The 14973-nt window shown below is 42.4% G+C and overlaps 1 protein-coding gene across 1 annotated transcript in view; it reads left to right on the top strand.

The window, feature by feature from the left end:
- The window catches only part of SLC23A2 (solute carrier family 23 (ascorbic acid transporter), member 2), a 59978-nt gene extending 45005 nt beyond the window's left edge, over window positions 1-14973 (top strand). Inside the window, exons 9-16 of the mRNA XM_014945475.1 lie at window positions 889-1009; window positions 1719-1875; window positions 3422-3569; window positions 4135-4240; window positions 7208-7337; window positions 7480-7617; window positions 9021-9116; window positions 9762-14973. Coding sequence (XP_014800961.1) covers window positions 889-1009; window positions 1719-1875; window positions 3422-3569; window positions 4135-4240; window positions 7208-7337; window positions 7480-7617; window positions 9021-9116; window positions 9762-9994 — 1129 coding nt within the window. The 3' untranslated portion in view covers window positions 9995-14973. The remainder of the gene's footprint in view (window positions 1-888; window positions 1010-1718; window positions 1876-3421; window positions 3570-4134; window positions 4241-7207; window positions 7338-7479; window positions 7618-9020; window positions 9117-9761) is intronic.

The following is a 14973-nucleotide window of genomic DNA, read 5'->3' as shown; positions in this document are numbered from 1 at the left end:
GTCTGAATTTCCCCTGGGGAAACTTGAGGCCGTTTCCTCTTGTCCCATGGCCTGTTCCTTGGGAGAAGAGACCGACCCCCCTGGCTACACCCTCCTTTCAGGGAGTTGGAGAGAGCCAGAAGGTCTCCCCTCAGCCTCCTTTTCTCCAGGCTGAACACCCCCAGCTCCCTCAGAAGTTCTCCAGCCCCTTCTCCTTGTGCTCCAGACCCTCCACCAGCTCCATTGCCCTTCTCTGGACCCGCTCCAGCCCCTCGAGGTCTTTCTTGGAGTGAGGGGCCCAAAACTGGACACAGCCCTTGAGATGACACCTCCCCAGTGCCCAGGACAGGGGCACCATCACCTCCTGAGTCCTACTCACCATGCTGTTCCTGATCCAGGCCAGGATGCTGGTGGCCTCTTTGGCCACCTGGGCACACTGCTGGCTCGTGTTCAGCCGGTGTCCACCAACACCCCCAGGTCCTTCTCTGCCAGGCAGCTCCAGCCACTCTGCCCCCAGCCTGGAGTGCTGCAGGGGGTTGGTGTGACCCAACACTCCACGAGTTGAAGTGGAGCAGAAGCAAACAGCACAGCATAGCTCTTGCTCATGGCTGCTCAGCTCCAAAGAGCTTCCTTTAGTCCCATTCATTTTCCTGGTTTCATTTACCTGTTTGCTGCTGGCTATTTTTGCAGCACTTCAGAATACAAATAATGTTGTTTTGGCTTTTGTGGAATAATAACTTATTTAAAATATATTCCCTTAGGATGACTTGTCTTGTGCTAAATGTGAAATGTACATTTATATTTTGTCTGAAGAGCCTGGACAGGTTTGTGCTGGGAAGGATTTTTTATATCCAGGTGGTAATGACATGTCTCTCTTGTCCCTCCCTTCTCCTTCTTTTTTTTCCTCAGGACTATTTTCCTGGTGTTGTTGTTTTCTCAATATGCCAGAAATGTCAAATTTCCCTTACCCATTTACAAATCTAAGAAAGGATGGACAGCATACAGGCTGCAGCTTTTCAAGATGTTCCCTGTGAGTACCTGAACTTTCAGGTGGTAGAAAACACCCTAATTTGTGTTTTGGGTGGTTTTTTTTTTTCTTGGCTTTGATTTTTGTTACTAATGCAACAGATCACAAAGGTGAGATAAAAGCTTTAAAGGGCTTATGGGAAACTTAACTGTCTCATCTGCCAGAGGAAATAGTATCATATTATAGTCTTGGCAGACCCCATGCTGGTATCCCTCTCTGTTGAGGAGTTGTTGGGGTGATGAAGATCATGGAGGGGAGGGAAGGGGGTAGAAGGGATGTTTATGCATGCAGTGAAAGCCTAAACTGAGCCTTCCAAAAAGGGGTGGTGAGATCGTTATCTTCGAGTTCCATGAAAGCAATACCCCGTTCCCCATGTGAAAGACCTCCCTTTATTTCTCTGATGAAGTTGAGACTAATTCACTGGTTTGTTGGAGTGCCCATTTGGAGACTTTCCCGTTTGTTAGGGGAGAGAAGAGGCTTGTTCTAATTCCAGAGCTTTTGTAACAGCATCTTCGTTAGGGGCTGGGGGGGGGGGCCAGGAAACACCTCACTGATCCATTACAGGATTTACCACTTGTTCAGACTTAAAATATCACTTAAGGTCACATTCAGATACGTGTGTAATAGATATTCTGTGCAGGAGCTGTTTGCTCTTGATGAATATTGCTATTGATGGTTTATTTTAAACAACTCTCTCTCTCCTCTTTCGCAGATTATTTTAGCTATTTTGGTGTCGTGGTTGCTTTGCTTCATCTTCACTGTGACAGACGTCTTTCCCCCTGACAGCTCGAAGTACGGCTTCTACGCTCGCACAGACGCCCGACGGGGAGTGCTCTTGGTAGCTCCGTGGTTCAAGGTTCCTTATCCTTGTAAGTATGTCTGCTTTTAAGGGCTGGTTTTATCATCATGTGCCTGGGAGTGTCATTCCTGTTGTTTTCAGAAGTGTTGCTGGTTTTCTCTCACTCCTATATTCTGATGCACTTGCATGCGCTGACCTAAAGACATCGTAGATAGGGATGGTGGGGGTTTTTTCATGTTTTTCTCTTTAATTTGATACCTTAAGGTCTCACCCAAGAAAGACCAAGTCTCTGAAATTTGAATTTGTAGAGGGGACTTGCAAGGTTTATCTAGGTAACTCTTGACTTCTAATAAGAATGGTAGCATGACTGTATCTCTAACAGTGTCGACACTGTAGTCAGGTGCTGTTAATGTTGTTCAATAATAAGGATGGATTATTACAACTCCTGTAGAGCTTCTGAAGTCATTGATTCTTGTTTTCCAAAGGATCAGCAGTGTGTGGAGTTTTTTTCCAGCTTCATGCTCTTCCCTGCCCCAAAACACACACATTCTTGAATTAGCACAACTGTTACCAACTACAGGAAAATGTCCTGACTTGCAGACCCGGCTTTGGAGTCGTGCCGATGGGCAAGTCAGAGGATGCCAGTCCACACTTACCAAAGGACAAAAAAGTATTTACAAGAGAACACTAAGCACTTTACACGACACCCTGGGTGTTTGTATCCTGTTCTGAACACCTTTAAGGTTCAAGCTGTTGAAGGCTGTTTCTGAAGTCATGAGATAGTGGCACAACTGGTTCACCCTTGTGCTGCTCAGAAATTAATGGGGTAGTAATAAAATAATATTCTGCTGGAATAGAATAAAAAAAATGGTTAGGAATAGCATTATAATGAGGCAGCTCCATTCTGGTTTTCCATCTGCTTTGGTTCGGATTAGTTCTTAAAAAAAAAAAAAAAACACTTCTAAAGCTAGACATGCAAGATGTAAAATAGAAGCTTTTGGGAAAGAAGAGGAGGAAAACTTTTCCACCCTGACTAGACCTTTCTCATCTGTGAAGCCTTGTTATTCACGTTTGTGTGACTTGAAGTTCCTTTTGTTGCAAGAGGCTCATCTATTTCAAAGAGATAAAAGCATCGAGGCAATTGCTGTGGAAAACCTGCCAAGCTTTTCTATAGGCTTAAATTAATCTTATTCTCTCTTCTACAAAAATTTGGAGTTGGGAGGTGTTTGTGCAATGATCATGGCTGGTTATTGGCCATTCACTTCGGTAGACTAAACTCGTAACCCAAGACTGAGTTTTCAGCACAATAATAATTAAGTGGCATTCGCCTCACTGATCAGAATTGTTTTTTCACAAGCAGTAGTTCAAATTCCTTCCTTCTGAACAGGAGGAATTGTTTTGGTGGGGTTCAGGGTTTTTTGGGTTTTTTCCAAGCATGATCAAAGCAGTTGGTTGGGCGGTTTTCCCTTTGCTCCTTTCATCTACTTGAACTTGCCAGACTGTGTTACTGTGAAGGGAGTTTGTTGATTCCATTAAAGATGAATAAATTGCTGTATGTTTTGATATCTGAATTGTTTTCTGTGGCACAGGAGATTTCAGTTTTCTTTTCTTCACAGTTCAGTGGGGACTGCCAACAATTTCAGCCGCTGGAGTGATAGGAATGCTCAGCGCTGTTGTCGCAAGCATTATTGAATCAATAGGAGATTACTATGCCTGTGCCAGGTTGTCTTGTGCTCCTCCTCCACCTATTCATGCAATAAACAGGTATGTCAAAAAGAAAATTAATCTGTTTTTCAGTATTTTAAGCTACTGGGTTTTTTTACCTTTTTTTTTTCCTTGGGGTAAAACAGGAATGTGTTCTGAGATTAAATGTTACAATTTGGACAAACACAATGGCCAAGGATCTGAAATACAAGATGCAACTGTCACATTGAATTATTTTGTTGCAAATGTATTGGAGACCTAGTCCTTTTCCTGCCTGTAGAAGTTAATAGTGCAGTTCCAGTAGGGACAGAACTCTAAATGGGTTCTGGAATTGGGGTAGCTTTTCAAATCCACCTGAAATGCAATTTTAACAAAAAGGAAAAACTCTTAAGTTTGACTTGAATTATTTTATCAGTTTCTCAGTTGAAGGATGTAGGTATGTAAGACATAGAAAACAGAACTCAAGTTGATTTTCAGGTGTGTTGGAGCTTGAAACATGAATTATTACAATTCATGTAGGACAGATGCTTGAAGAGGCACCAGTGTGAGATGTGGTCTTAAAGCCCCACCTGAAGCGAGCCTACACTCATAGGAGTCTGACTCTTTTTCTGTTTGTGATTTACAGAGGGATTTTTATCGAGGGTCTCTCCTGTGTTCTGGACGGAGTATTCGGGACAGGGAATGGATCCACTTCTTCCAGCCCTAACATTGGTGTCTTGGGCATCACGAAGGTACGTGCTTTACCCTGATTCCTCCATGAGGGAGGTGTTTTGTCTCTGCTGGAGGATGCCTTGTTCCATTTTCACGTTTCACAGCACGATCCTCTTCCAAGAAGCCATTCTACTTTGTACTACTTTGTGCTGACAAACTTTACCCAGCATTCTGAAGTTACACTTGTCCGTACCAGCCATCGTCTAATAGAAATGCATTCTAGATAAGACCTCAAAAATCCTAGTTTTATTCGGAAGGGCAGTTAGAAAACCTGCTTGAAGCAGGTGATGCTAAATAAGCTCTCCCTTTGAAAACCAAGAAGCTGTTCCGGGGCTCTAGGGTGTTTTGAGATGAGGCATAAAAGCTGTAAACTACATAGAAGTTGATACTCTCGGATGTCTGGGCTCTGAAAGCATCACTAAAGACCTGACTATTTTTAATGTCTCGCTTGAGCACACAATGAAATGCAACTTGAGGTCCTTGGGTTTTATCTACGTCTGTACAGGGACGTTACGCTGACACAGCTAGAAAAGGAGCTGCAGTCAAGGTAACTTCAAAGTTAAATGTACCTTAAATAGTTGTTTCCCTCATGGTAGGCTTTTAAAGCACTGAGCGTGCTTAGGGGTTGACATATTTTTTGGGGGTGTTACTCAACAAAATATATAAACACTTGGGAATCCCTTTGTTCCCATGCAGAACTGGATGTGTGCTTGAATGTCTCAGTCAACTGAGAGACCTTGGGCTGCAGATAGATTTGCTTGATGTTGTTAATTTAACCTTGTTAAGAAATACCAACAAAATTGGTAAAGAGTAATTTATGTTGTAAATACGTACATCTTGTTGCCTTGGAAGCTATAAATCTTCATGGGTACAAGGTAGAAAATGTTTGCTCTCCACTTACAATAACTCATCCCTCTGACTTCATCCAACGTGGATGATGAATTTATCTGAATTTATCTTCAGCCATTTTTTTTTTCTGCACAAAGGATGATTCTGTTCGGGTTTAGGGTGGAATATAAATACTAATAGCACCATCTGCTGTCTGTGTCAGTCTTCCATTCAGTTGCAGGTGGAAATTTCCTAGAAGAAATGTTGGTTAGAATAAACCTTTCTTTAAGGATTTTTCTGCTCTTCGTTTCTGTTGTTACTTCGTAGGAGTTGATATGAATTAACAGCGCTTTTTTTTATTAGCAGTCCACAAAAATGAGTCCACAATGCTTTGGAACAGTGAAAAATGAATGTTAAACTGGCAGCTGTAACAGAATTAACTACAGTTGGGTCTGTTCAGAGCACGGATGGGAGAGTGAATGTGCCTTACCCGGAGTGGCACAGCTGGATGGCTGCACTCCAGGGCTTTCTCTTGTTTCCCTGTCTGCATACTCATTCCTTAAAACCTAATAGTTTTTCAGCTTCAAATTATATCAAAATAGATTTTTGGCTGTTGATTTGGGAAAGGGAATCCTTAGTGCTCCTGAGTAAGGACCACGTAGTCCTGGTGATGCTGTTACACCAGTGCAGCATTTCAAAAGGCATTTCCCTTCCTTGAAATCGGTGTGCGTTTACTCTTAAAATTTCAATTTGAGGCTTCAAGTGGATGTAAATACTGCAAGGTCTGTGAGCGAGTTTTATTTGTTGAGAGGAGAATCAACGAAATCTGATTAGTTGGGGGAAAAGTACAGGCAGCTTCTGCCATGCTAATGAAATGGATATTCCAGTGAGGCACTGGGTACCACATCACATGCTCCAAAACAATCACAAAAAGTGGGTATACGAGCACCTGGGAATAAAGGTGTATTTTGAGCTAATTGCTCCCCAGGATGCTTTCAGTAGCTTTCAAAAGGAGCTTAATTGGTTTGCCTTAAAGTGATTGAGCATTTATGTAAATAAATGTTACTATTGTCCAGATATTCTTTTTTAAAGAATCTTCCTATTTTGTGCAGGAAGATAATTTTTGAGCAAGATGCTGGAAGGAAATTAATATCTCTATAAAAAATAGAGAAAAGTGCAAGCTGACTTCTGTTTTGTTCTAGTGAACCCCCCAATTTCCTGGTCTATCTGCAGTTTTAGGGGAACACCTCTCACCTAACAGTTAAGCAGTGAAGAATAGGGGGCAAAGAAGTACTTTGACCCTGAAGGTGTCTGCGGTATCACTTTTTCTCATGCCACTCATTTAGCTCAGTCACATGTGATTAAGAAATTAATATCTATTTCTCTCTGAAGCTTTGTACTCTGTAACAGGAGACCCTCACAGGGCTTTGCTAAAAACCACCGTGGCAGCGTAACAGGGTTGGGTTTTGTCCCTGGTGTACCTGTTATGCAAGTATAACGCGATTGAAATGTCCATCTTTTGGGTTAATCAACTGCCACCACGACGTGATGCTGGAGAAATGACTGCCCCAGGTTGGGATGGTTAAAATAAGGAAGGGAAGGAGGTGCAGGCATTTGGGGTCCCAGCATTAGCACAGCTGGGGTTTGCTCATGGAGTGAATTCAGCTCTGAGCTCAGAGGGATGTTACAGAACCACTTGATAATCTCTGTCTAAAACACCTGCACCTCTTTCAAGTGAACTGCGTGGTGGGCAACTAATACAGGTATTCTTGTGTAAAAGGGCAGCAGCACATGGATTTTAATTTTATTTTTTTTTCCATTTGCATTACAATTGATCCATTTTGCCTTCTCCCCTAGATCTAGTCTGTTTGTTTTGCGTTGCATTTCATGGTTATTGTGGCTGTAGCAGTTACAGATGGTTTTAAAGATGACTTAGTGTTAACAAAAACAAAATGAGATGAGGTTATGTTAGAATTGGAGTGCAGCCACGCTACGGCTGAGCTCTCCAAGACATTGGTAAAGGCTCAACAGCCTGTGTTTTGACACCAACGAAAATCTGAATGGAAGCTTGAAAAGAAGTTTTAAATGCAAAAGGGAACGATAGAATAAAGTGCAAGGTGTGAGGTTGGATTAAGTGTGTCCCTTCCTTCTCCCCGCAGGTGGGAAGCCGCAGGGTTATTCAGTACGGCGCCGCCTTCATGCTCCTGCTCGGGATGGTCGGCAAGTTCAGCGCGCTCTTTGCCTCCCTGCCCGACCCCGTGCTCGGGGCCCTCTTCTGCACCCTCTTTGGTAAGGGATGGGTTTTTGTTCTTCTTTGTGTACCGTGTGGTTATATCTTTTTACTCCAGTGCTGTGTTTATATGTATGGTGCTGTCTATTTTTTAAAGAAAAAGACTATATAAAAGCTGAGACTCATTTTATTTTTATTTAGGGATGATTACAGCCGTGGGTCTGTCTAACCTCCAGTTCATAGATTTAAATTCTTCTCGGAACCTGTTTGTACTTGGATTTTCCATTTTCTTTGGACTTGTCCTTCCGAGCTATCTCAAACAAAATCCACTGGTCACAGGTATGTGTTTCTGCTCGTTCACACGAAGCCTTTTAACTTGTACTCATAGGCAGAGTACATCCAAGTACAAAGTGATGTAGAGGGTAAATAAGAGAATAAACAGTGTATTACAGAGACAATAAAAGCTACAGATAAGAAAGCAGGTGTGTTCAGAGGAGAATTCATTGAGATGTTGAGACCTGGATGGCATGTTTCAGTGGGATACATGTGAAGTTGTGCTTCCTCTGGGGACGATGGTAGAGTGATGGAAGGAGGTGATGGCCAGTTGGATGGGAAAGAAGACCAAAGGGGGTGAATCTGAGCTGTAAATGATGTTAAAAGAACAAGGAGAAAGATCAAGGTATATTGTATCAAGAGTTTGGAAACTAGGAATTTGTTTAGGGTTTTGAAATTTTTGTCACCGCAGATATGTTCTGAATCTGAATAAGTCTTGTGAGGAGCAGCTGAGGGAGCTGGGGGTGTTCAGCCTGGAGAAGAGGAGGCTGAGGGGAGACCTTCTGGCTCTCTACAACTCCCTGAAAGGAGAGTGTAGCCAGGGGGGGTCGGTCTCTTCTCCCAAGAGGAGATGGCCTCAAGTTGCACCAGGGGAAATTCAGACTGGATATTAGGAACAATTTTTACCCTGAAAGGGTTATTAAGCCTTGGAATGGGCTGCCCAGGGCAGTGGTTGAGGCACCATCCCTGGAGGGATTTAAAAGCCGGGTTGACATAGTGCTTAGAGACATGGTTTGGTGATGGTTTTTATCAGAGTCCGGTTGATGGTTGGACTCAATGATCTGAAAGGTCCCTTCCAACCCAGACAATTCTATGATTCTATGAATTTTAATGAGCTCTTTTCCAGACTGTTTGCCAAATTATAGTTTGGGTGAATTCATGGAGAAGGTTTTCTGTTTTAATAATACCTTCTCAGTAGTGGTCGTGCCAGCAAACGTCATCAAAGGAGGATGATTCAAGCAGAGTTAGGTGGTGATATATTAATCCAAGGTTCTTCTGTGAATTGGTGCTCTGAAGTCTAGCCCTTTTTAAAAATAAAGGTTTATTAGAGGAATCATTTTGGTCCACGTGATTCTACATCATCAACATTTTTCCTTTTCCATTTTGTAGTTTTCTATTTAGTTGAAATCAAGCAGTTGTGTCTGCAGTAGAAACTAAAATGGTGTTTCATGACATTTTTATAAGCAACATAGAGTTAAATTTTGGGAGAGAAGGGGACCCACAGTGAACCACGTTAGTTGGAAGTTCTTCTGCCTCTATTCCCACGTGATTTTACAAGTCCTTTTTGAGCAAATTCCTCAGTGAACTCAGTAGACAGTTTTCCCAGTTGACCTGCATGTAGATCAGTAGGATGTGAATATGTATGATAAAATTCAACTTCTAAACATTTGGTTTTCCTTTTCTTGTAGGAATAGCGGGCATTGATCAAGTATTAAACGTTCTTCTCACCACAGCCATGTTTGTCGGTGGCTGCGTTGCGTTTATTTTGGATAATACCATTCCAGGTCAGCATGTGAACTTGTCATTTTATCTGAAATAATGACTTGCCTTTCTGAATGAAGGCAGCACAGCATTTCCTGGAGGAGGAGAGTCCTGCCTTTGTTGTTGACTTCTTTAACACCTACAGCAGGCTCCTTAACACTGTGTGCCTCCCTTTCCTTGAGAAAGTGTTGAATCTTTTCCAAGTTAAGGTCCCCATCCTATTAAATGTACAAAATAGCTGACAAAAATTAAACCAGAAGAGAGTAAAAATAGTTTAGGATCCAAAGCTGCTTCCATTCATTTGAGAGTAAAAATTTGCCTTGACTTTCAGTTATAAAATAAAACAGATAATAGCCATTTCCAATAAACACTCCCCCCGCTCTTCCTGCCTCTTTGAGGGCTCTGGTAGATCTTTCCAGCACTTTGCTGTCTGAGACTTGGGGTTTTCTTTCTTCTGTTCACAAACAGATAATAGCCATTTCCAATAAACACTTTTTTTTTCCCCTCCCCCTCTTCCTGCCTCTTTGAGGGGTCTGGAAGATCTTTCCAGCACTTTGCTGTCGGAGACTTGGGGTTTTCTTTCTTGTGTTCAACTCTACTATAAATGTGTGTGTTCACATAAAGATATTCACGTTTGTATTTTTTTTTCCTTTTATTTTGACTTCCAGGCAGCCCTGAAGAAAGGGGAATACGGAAATGGAAGAAAGGGGTTGGTAAAGGAAGCAAATCACTGGATGGCATGGAAACGTACGATTTGCCATTTGGCATGAACTTTATTAAAAAATACAGGTGTTTCAGCTTCCTGCCCATCAGCCCTACCTTCATGGGCTACACGTGGAAAGGCTTCAGGAAAAGCAGTAACTGCAGGAATTCAGATGAAGACTCAGAAGCTACAGTATAGCCTTAGTTGAAATTATATTATCTAGTTGTAGTAAGAGATGTATTTGCAGTTTCTTGCTGATTAAGAAGCATTAAAATATATGTTTTGTATATCTGCATTTAAATTCTGGAACCAGAGCTGAGACGAATTTAAAAAAAAAAAAAAACCAACAAAAAAAAAAGCTTTCCTGTTGTGGGTGGTGGTTGCCAGATCTAGTGTCTCTGGGTCAAACTTGCAAATCCTCCTCTGTTTGATTTTTTTTTTTTTTTTTTTTTCAAAAGCTAGAGATGCCTGCGTGCCTAAGTCTGGTTATTTTAAATGGGACTTAGGTTCCGGAAGTGTGTAGGTGCTATTGAAAAAAAAATGTTACTTTTTAGGGTGATTTTATTTAAGTTGTTGATGCTGGCATTTTTGGGGCGTTCATTGCTGGCAATGTGAGTTACGCCAGAAGATTTGAATCCTGTAAGAAGAAGAGGGTGGGGGGGAAAGGAAAAATAATTACTCCTGGTCCTGTCAAACCCCATCTAGATTGTTTCCTACTCGCTGATTTGCACATTCCGGTTTTTCAGCCCCCTGGAAACCAGACACAGTTGATACTGGCAAATCATGAGAGTATTTTTTTTTTTTCTAATTTGCCCATAGGTCAGTCAGATATCCAGTGTTAAGACAGAAAGTTTCTGCAATAACTTTGCCGATAAAAAATTATGACTGAGTTCTGATAGCCCAGTGCTGTAGAAGGAACCGCTCATTTTGTGTCAGTTCAGGTTTGGAAACGTTTGCTTTTGCTGCTTGGCATCTCACCACCTAATTCCTGGTGTCCAGGGGCAGGTTTGCTTTCAAGGGACACGTGTAGCTTGAGTTTTACAGAGATGGGGAAACTTTTCACCTCCGGATGGGACCTGAGAACAGTTTTTGCAGTGCAATGCCTCTCTCCTGAACAAAAACGCTAATTTATTGAGCAGCTCAAAGCAATTAAGGTGTGTGTCCTGCAGCTTCCCCTGCAGGGAGGGCCCCGTGGTCACTGTGCTGCTGGTGTTGGCTGGTTTGGGGCTGTGTAAAATTTTCCTGCTGGGACACAGAATCACAGACACCAAGAGATGCTGCTCCCCGCCAGCGGCTCGTGCTGCGTTGCCTCCTCTTCTCTCTTGGTGAAGCTTCTCCAGAAGCTCCTTCCCGTGGTGGAGGGGATCCCGAAGAGCAGAGACACTCCATCTGACCTCCTCACCCACTGGCTGGTTTCACGGGTACTGGGTCCAATCAGGGCACCATTCAGATCTTTTTTTTTTTTTTTTCCTGGACTAGTCTCAGCTCTGACGTTACGTGGGTGTTCATGCTCATCATGCATTCATGATTAAAAAGTTTTATTCCTGTTTAATGTTCTTACTATTGCAAGTTAGTTTTAGACTTCAGTGTGGCCCCAAAAGCGTTTTTAAGCTGTGGAGATCATCAGGGAAATGTAGTGTAATGTAATTTCAAGGCCAGTATGCTCTACGGTGCTTGCGTTTTGTATTCCTGGAGAAACCATAACAGTAGCTCCTGTAATCCCCTAATCTATTTATGAAAGTTTGACTACTGGAACTCTCTTTTCTCTGAGTCTACTTCCAGGTGAATTTGTTGTTGGTTTTTTGAAGCATGGAAGGGTTGGGGTGGGGAGGGCGAGGAAGGAGCTTACCGGATCAGTACTGATTAGTGTAGAGTGGGAATGATTCCATTGCTGTCGTTCTCAGCATGCCATGGCTGTTTCCAGAAACTATTTTATACTGCTTTTTTCCATAACAAAGCATGTGTTTTTGTTCCTGCTTCAGGGAACTTTCAGTAGTTTGCAGTCTTGGTGTCAATTGGGCTATCTCGAAAGCTGGTCGGAAGAGTTATTGTGTAGTAGACAAGGTTAGTTTGCCTGTGAAACAAAGTCATTTTTATCACTTTTAAATTATTTCCTCTTTGGGTAGTGAGGAGTTAGATTTCCACATCCACTTGCAGGTAGTTTGAGTGCGGAGACCTCTAATCAGTGGCACGAAGCTTCCAAATTTCCCAACTTAATGTGCAACCAAAGATGTGGGGGAGACATGGGGCAGTTAAAAAAATATATATATATATGAAAGGAAAAAAAAAAAATAAAAGCCACCTATGTGTGGTGGTTATAATTATGTAAAATGCCAAAGGTGGTGATCTTGTGAATGCTGAGAAAGGGAGGCTAAAGTTGTTTTTTTTTTTATTTTATTTTATTTAAAGCAGTGCCAGCTTGGAAATATAGACAGGTCAAGTCCAGTGATGCTGCTGGGCAGGGACCTGTGTCCTGAGGCTTTTCCAGCTTCTCCCCCCAGATATTCCCTCAGTAAGAGAGACAAGAGATGAGAAATGGCATTTGTCTTCTCTCTCCTTTGAGGTGAAGCCCTGTGTGTTCTGAGTTTCCTTTCCATGATAATTTCCACGGCAAATCACAGGGCAACCCATCCAGGGATACTTTTTCCTTCTCCCTGGAGCAGAACACCACCCCTTTCCTGCAGCCTAGGAAGGACTATCCAAACAGGTGAAGTCCAATTACTCTGTTTAACTGTTGTATTTAATTATTTTTGTGAGTTTGGGTCCTACCTTGCCGATCCTGTTGGCTGAGAGAAGGACAGGGACGTTTTGCCGCGTTTGCTTTTCCAGCCACTTCCTTTGGTGACACTAAAACAAGTTGCTGTAGTTAAGCTGTTGTTTCTGTAATCAAATTTATACACGTAGTGACTCTCTCCATCTTATTATGAGCATGAATGGTTAGAGATGACTCGGTTTTGCAGAGGGGACCCCTTGATGAAGAGCCAGGAGTCTGGGTGGTGGCAGGACCTTGAGGGCAGAGTTTTGTTTTTTTTTTATGAGGGGAAAAACTCCAAATTGCCCCCAGTTTGGGGCACTTTTGGACCTTAAAATGCTTTTCCCACATTGGCATTTGTACCCCAGTGTTCAGTGGGTGCTGGGGGGAGCGTGGTGCCCAGCCCAAGCTGCTGGCAGACTTGTGTTGCAGAGGATTAATTTGTAGTTTGGAAAAAGCATTGAAATGCTTCGTGTTTGCTGGTTACGTCCCGGCTTTGAGCGGCTGGATGGAGAAATCTGCCTGTAAATGCAATACTGTATTTTCCCTGTCGATGTTGTAGCCTGCCTTCCTGCCTTTCAAACAGCTCAACTAAAACCCACGGAGGGAAGGCGACTCTCGAGAGAGGAGCGAAGAGGCGAGGAGATGTTTAACCAAACTTTTAAGACGGAAGGGCAAATATTCATGGCAGAACTATCATTTTGTCATATCAAAGATGGTATGCGAAACAAAGTAACTTGGGACTTTTGTAATTGATATTCTATTGTATTTTTTTTTTAAGGTTAAATTCTTGCTAACATGTTGAAACACATTTTCTAAAGCGAATACTTGCAAATCATACCTATAGAAATGGAGGTTTCGAAGCGAACAGCTATGAGTGGTGAACGTTGTCGTATTAGAGTGCGTTGGCGGAGGAGCTTACCCAGGTACCTCGCTCAGAAAGTTCAAACTTTAAACCCAGAATTTGCTTTATGCCTTTAATACTGACTTTCAATATGGCAACTTGGTTTGTACATGAATATTGCAGTATTTTCTTTCCATATATTAAAAAAAAAAAATAACATTTCCACTCAGGATAACGACCGCTGGTTTCCTGGGAGGGAGTGGTATGATTGTCATGACAATGTCATGTGATGGTAGAATTTCTTCATTGACGAATTGATAGTAGTTGTGTATACTTTATTTACCCATGTTTGTGTTCCTACCAAAAAAAAAAACTAAAGGGTTTCTTTATTATTCATCTCCCTACTGAGATCTCAGTACTCCCCATGCAGAATTGGCGCTCGCAAACGGAAATCCTCAGTGCTTTTTATACCACGGGGAGCATCGGTGAGTGCGACCGCTCGCTTCTAGCGTTGCATCCTTTAACAGAAAGGGTTGCAAATCGCATCGTTTGTGGTATAAACAGCGCCCCAGGGTCACGGGGTTTAAAATAGCCAATTTCTAATGGTTTGAGTGAGCCATTGGACGCTTACACGCAACCTAAACCAACCTGTGCTTAACATAACTCCTGTAGCCATGTAGAAAATGCATGTGTGACAGACCAGCACGACCTGCGGGGTTTCTTTTATGTGGCCTTCTTCAACCAAAAGCGACTTCTTTTATTTTTTCCTTTTTTTTTGGGGGGGGAGGGGGCGGGTAGCGATGGGTCACTCATTTTTTCGCAGAAAACGTCCCACTGGGTGCATGTTTCTTAGCATTTCTTGCGGCTGATGGCCTTTGGTGGCCGTGGGGTGACAGGTCCTCTGTGCTCTCGTGTCCGTGGAGCTGCGATGGGTGGTTGTGGGATGGGAGGAGGCCACGAGATCCCCAAGTTTGGCTTCTGGCCGTGAGTTTGGGCAGAGCCTGGAGCTGGGTGGCTCCTGCCCGTCGGTGGGGGATCCGTCTTCAGGGCCACCCCAGGGTCTCCCGTCTGGTTCCACTTTGCCTGTGACTGTGCATCCTCATCCCTACATATTGACATGAGAGATAGATTTTTTAGAATTGCCTTGTGTACTCTCTGGCATTTACTGCATCTTTCCAGGTAAATCATCTTGCTGCCAGTCCAAATTCTTGTACTTTGTCTGTTTATAACAACCTTTGGTGTAACAAACTATTGACTGTTCTTAGGCAGTGGGGATAATTTTTTTTTCCCATGACTTTTTGTGACTGACTTTGGCTGTAAAACTTTTTTGTTCAACAGCAAGAGGGGTTTTTTTGTTTTCTTTTTTTTTGTTTTGTTTTGTTCTGAGATGTGTAATTCTTTTATGGAGTTTTTTTTTTATTTCATGTTTTTTTTTTTTTCTAACATTGCTTCATTAAACAATTAAATATTTAAAAATGTAATATTTGGACCAGATGTTGTGAATAATAGTAGATAAAGCTATTTTATTCTGTATTTTTAAAGCTGTTCAGTATAAATAAACACGGGCATAGATGCAACCTG

Source organism: Calidris pugnax, unplaced genomic scaffold (assembly GCF_001431845.1).
Source record: "Calidris pugnax isolate Ruff unplaced genomic scaffold, ASM143184v1 scaffold120, whole genome shotgun sequence".
NCBI classification, from domain to species: Eukaryota; Metazoa; Chordata; class Aves; order Charadriiformes; family Scolopacidae; genus Calidris; species Calidris pugnax.
This window is presented reverse-complemented; position numbering and strand designations above follow the sequence as displayed.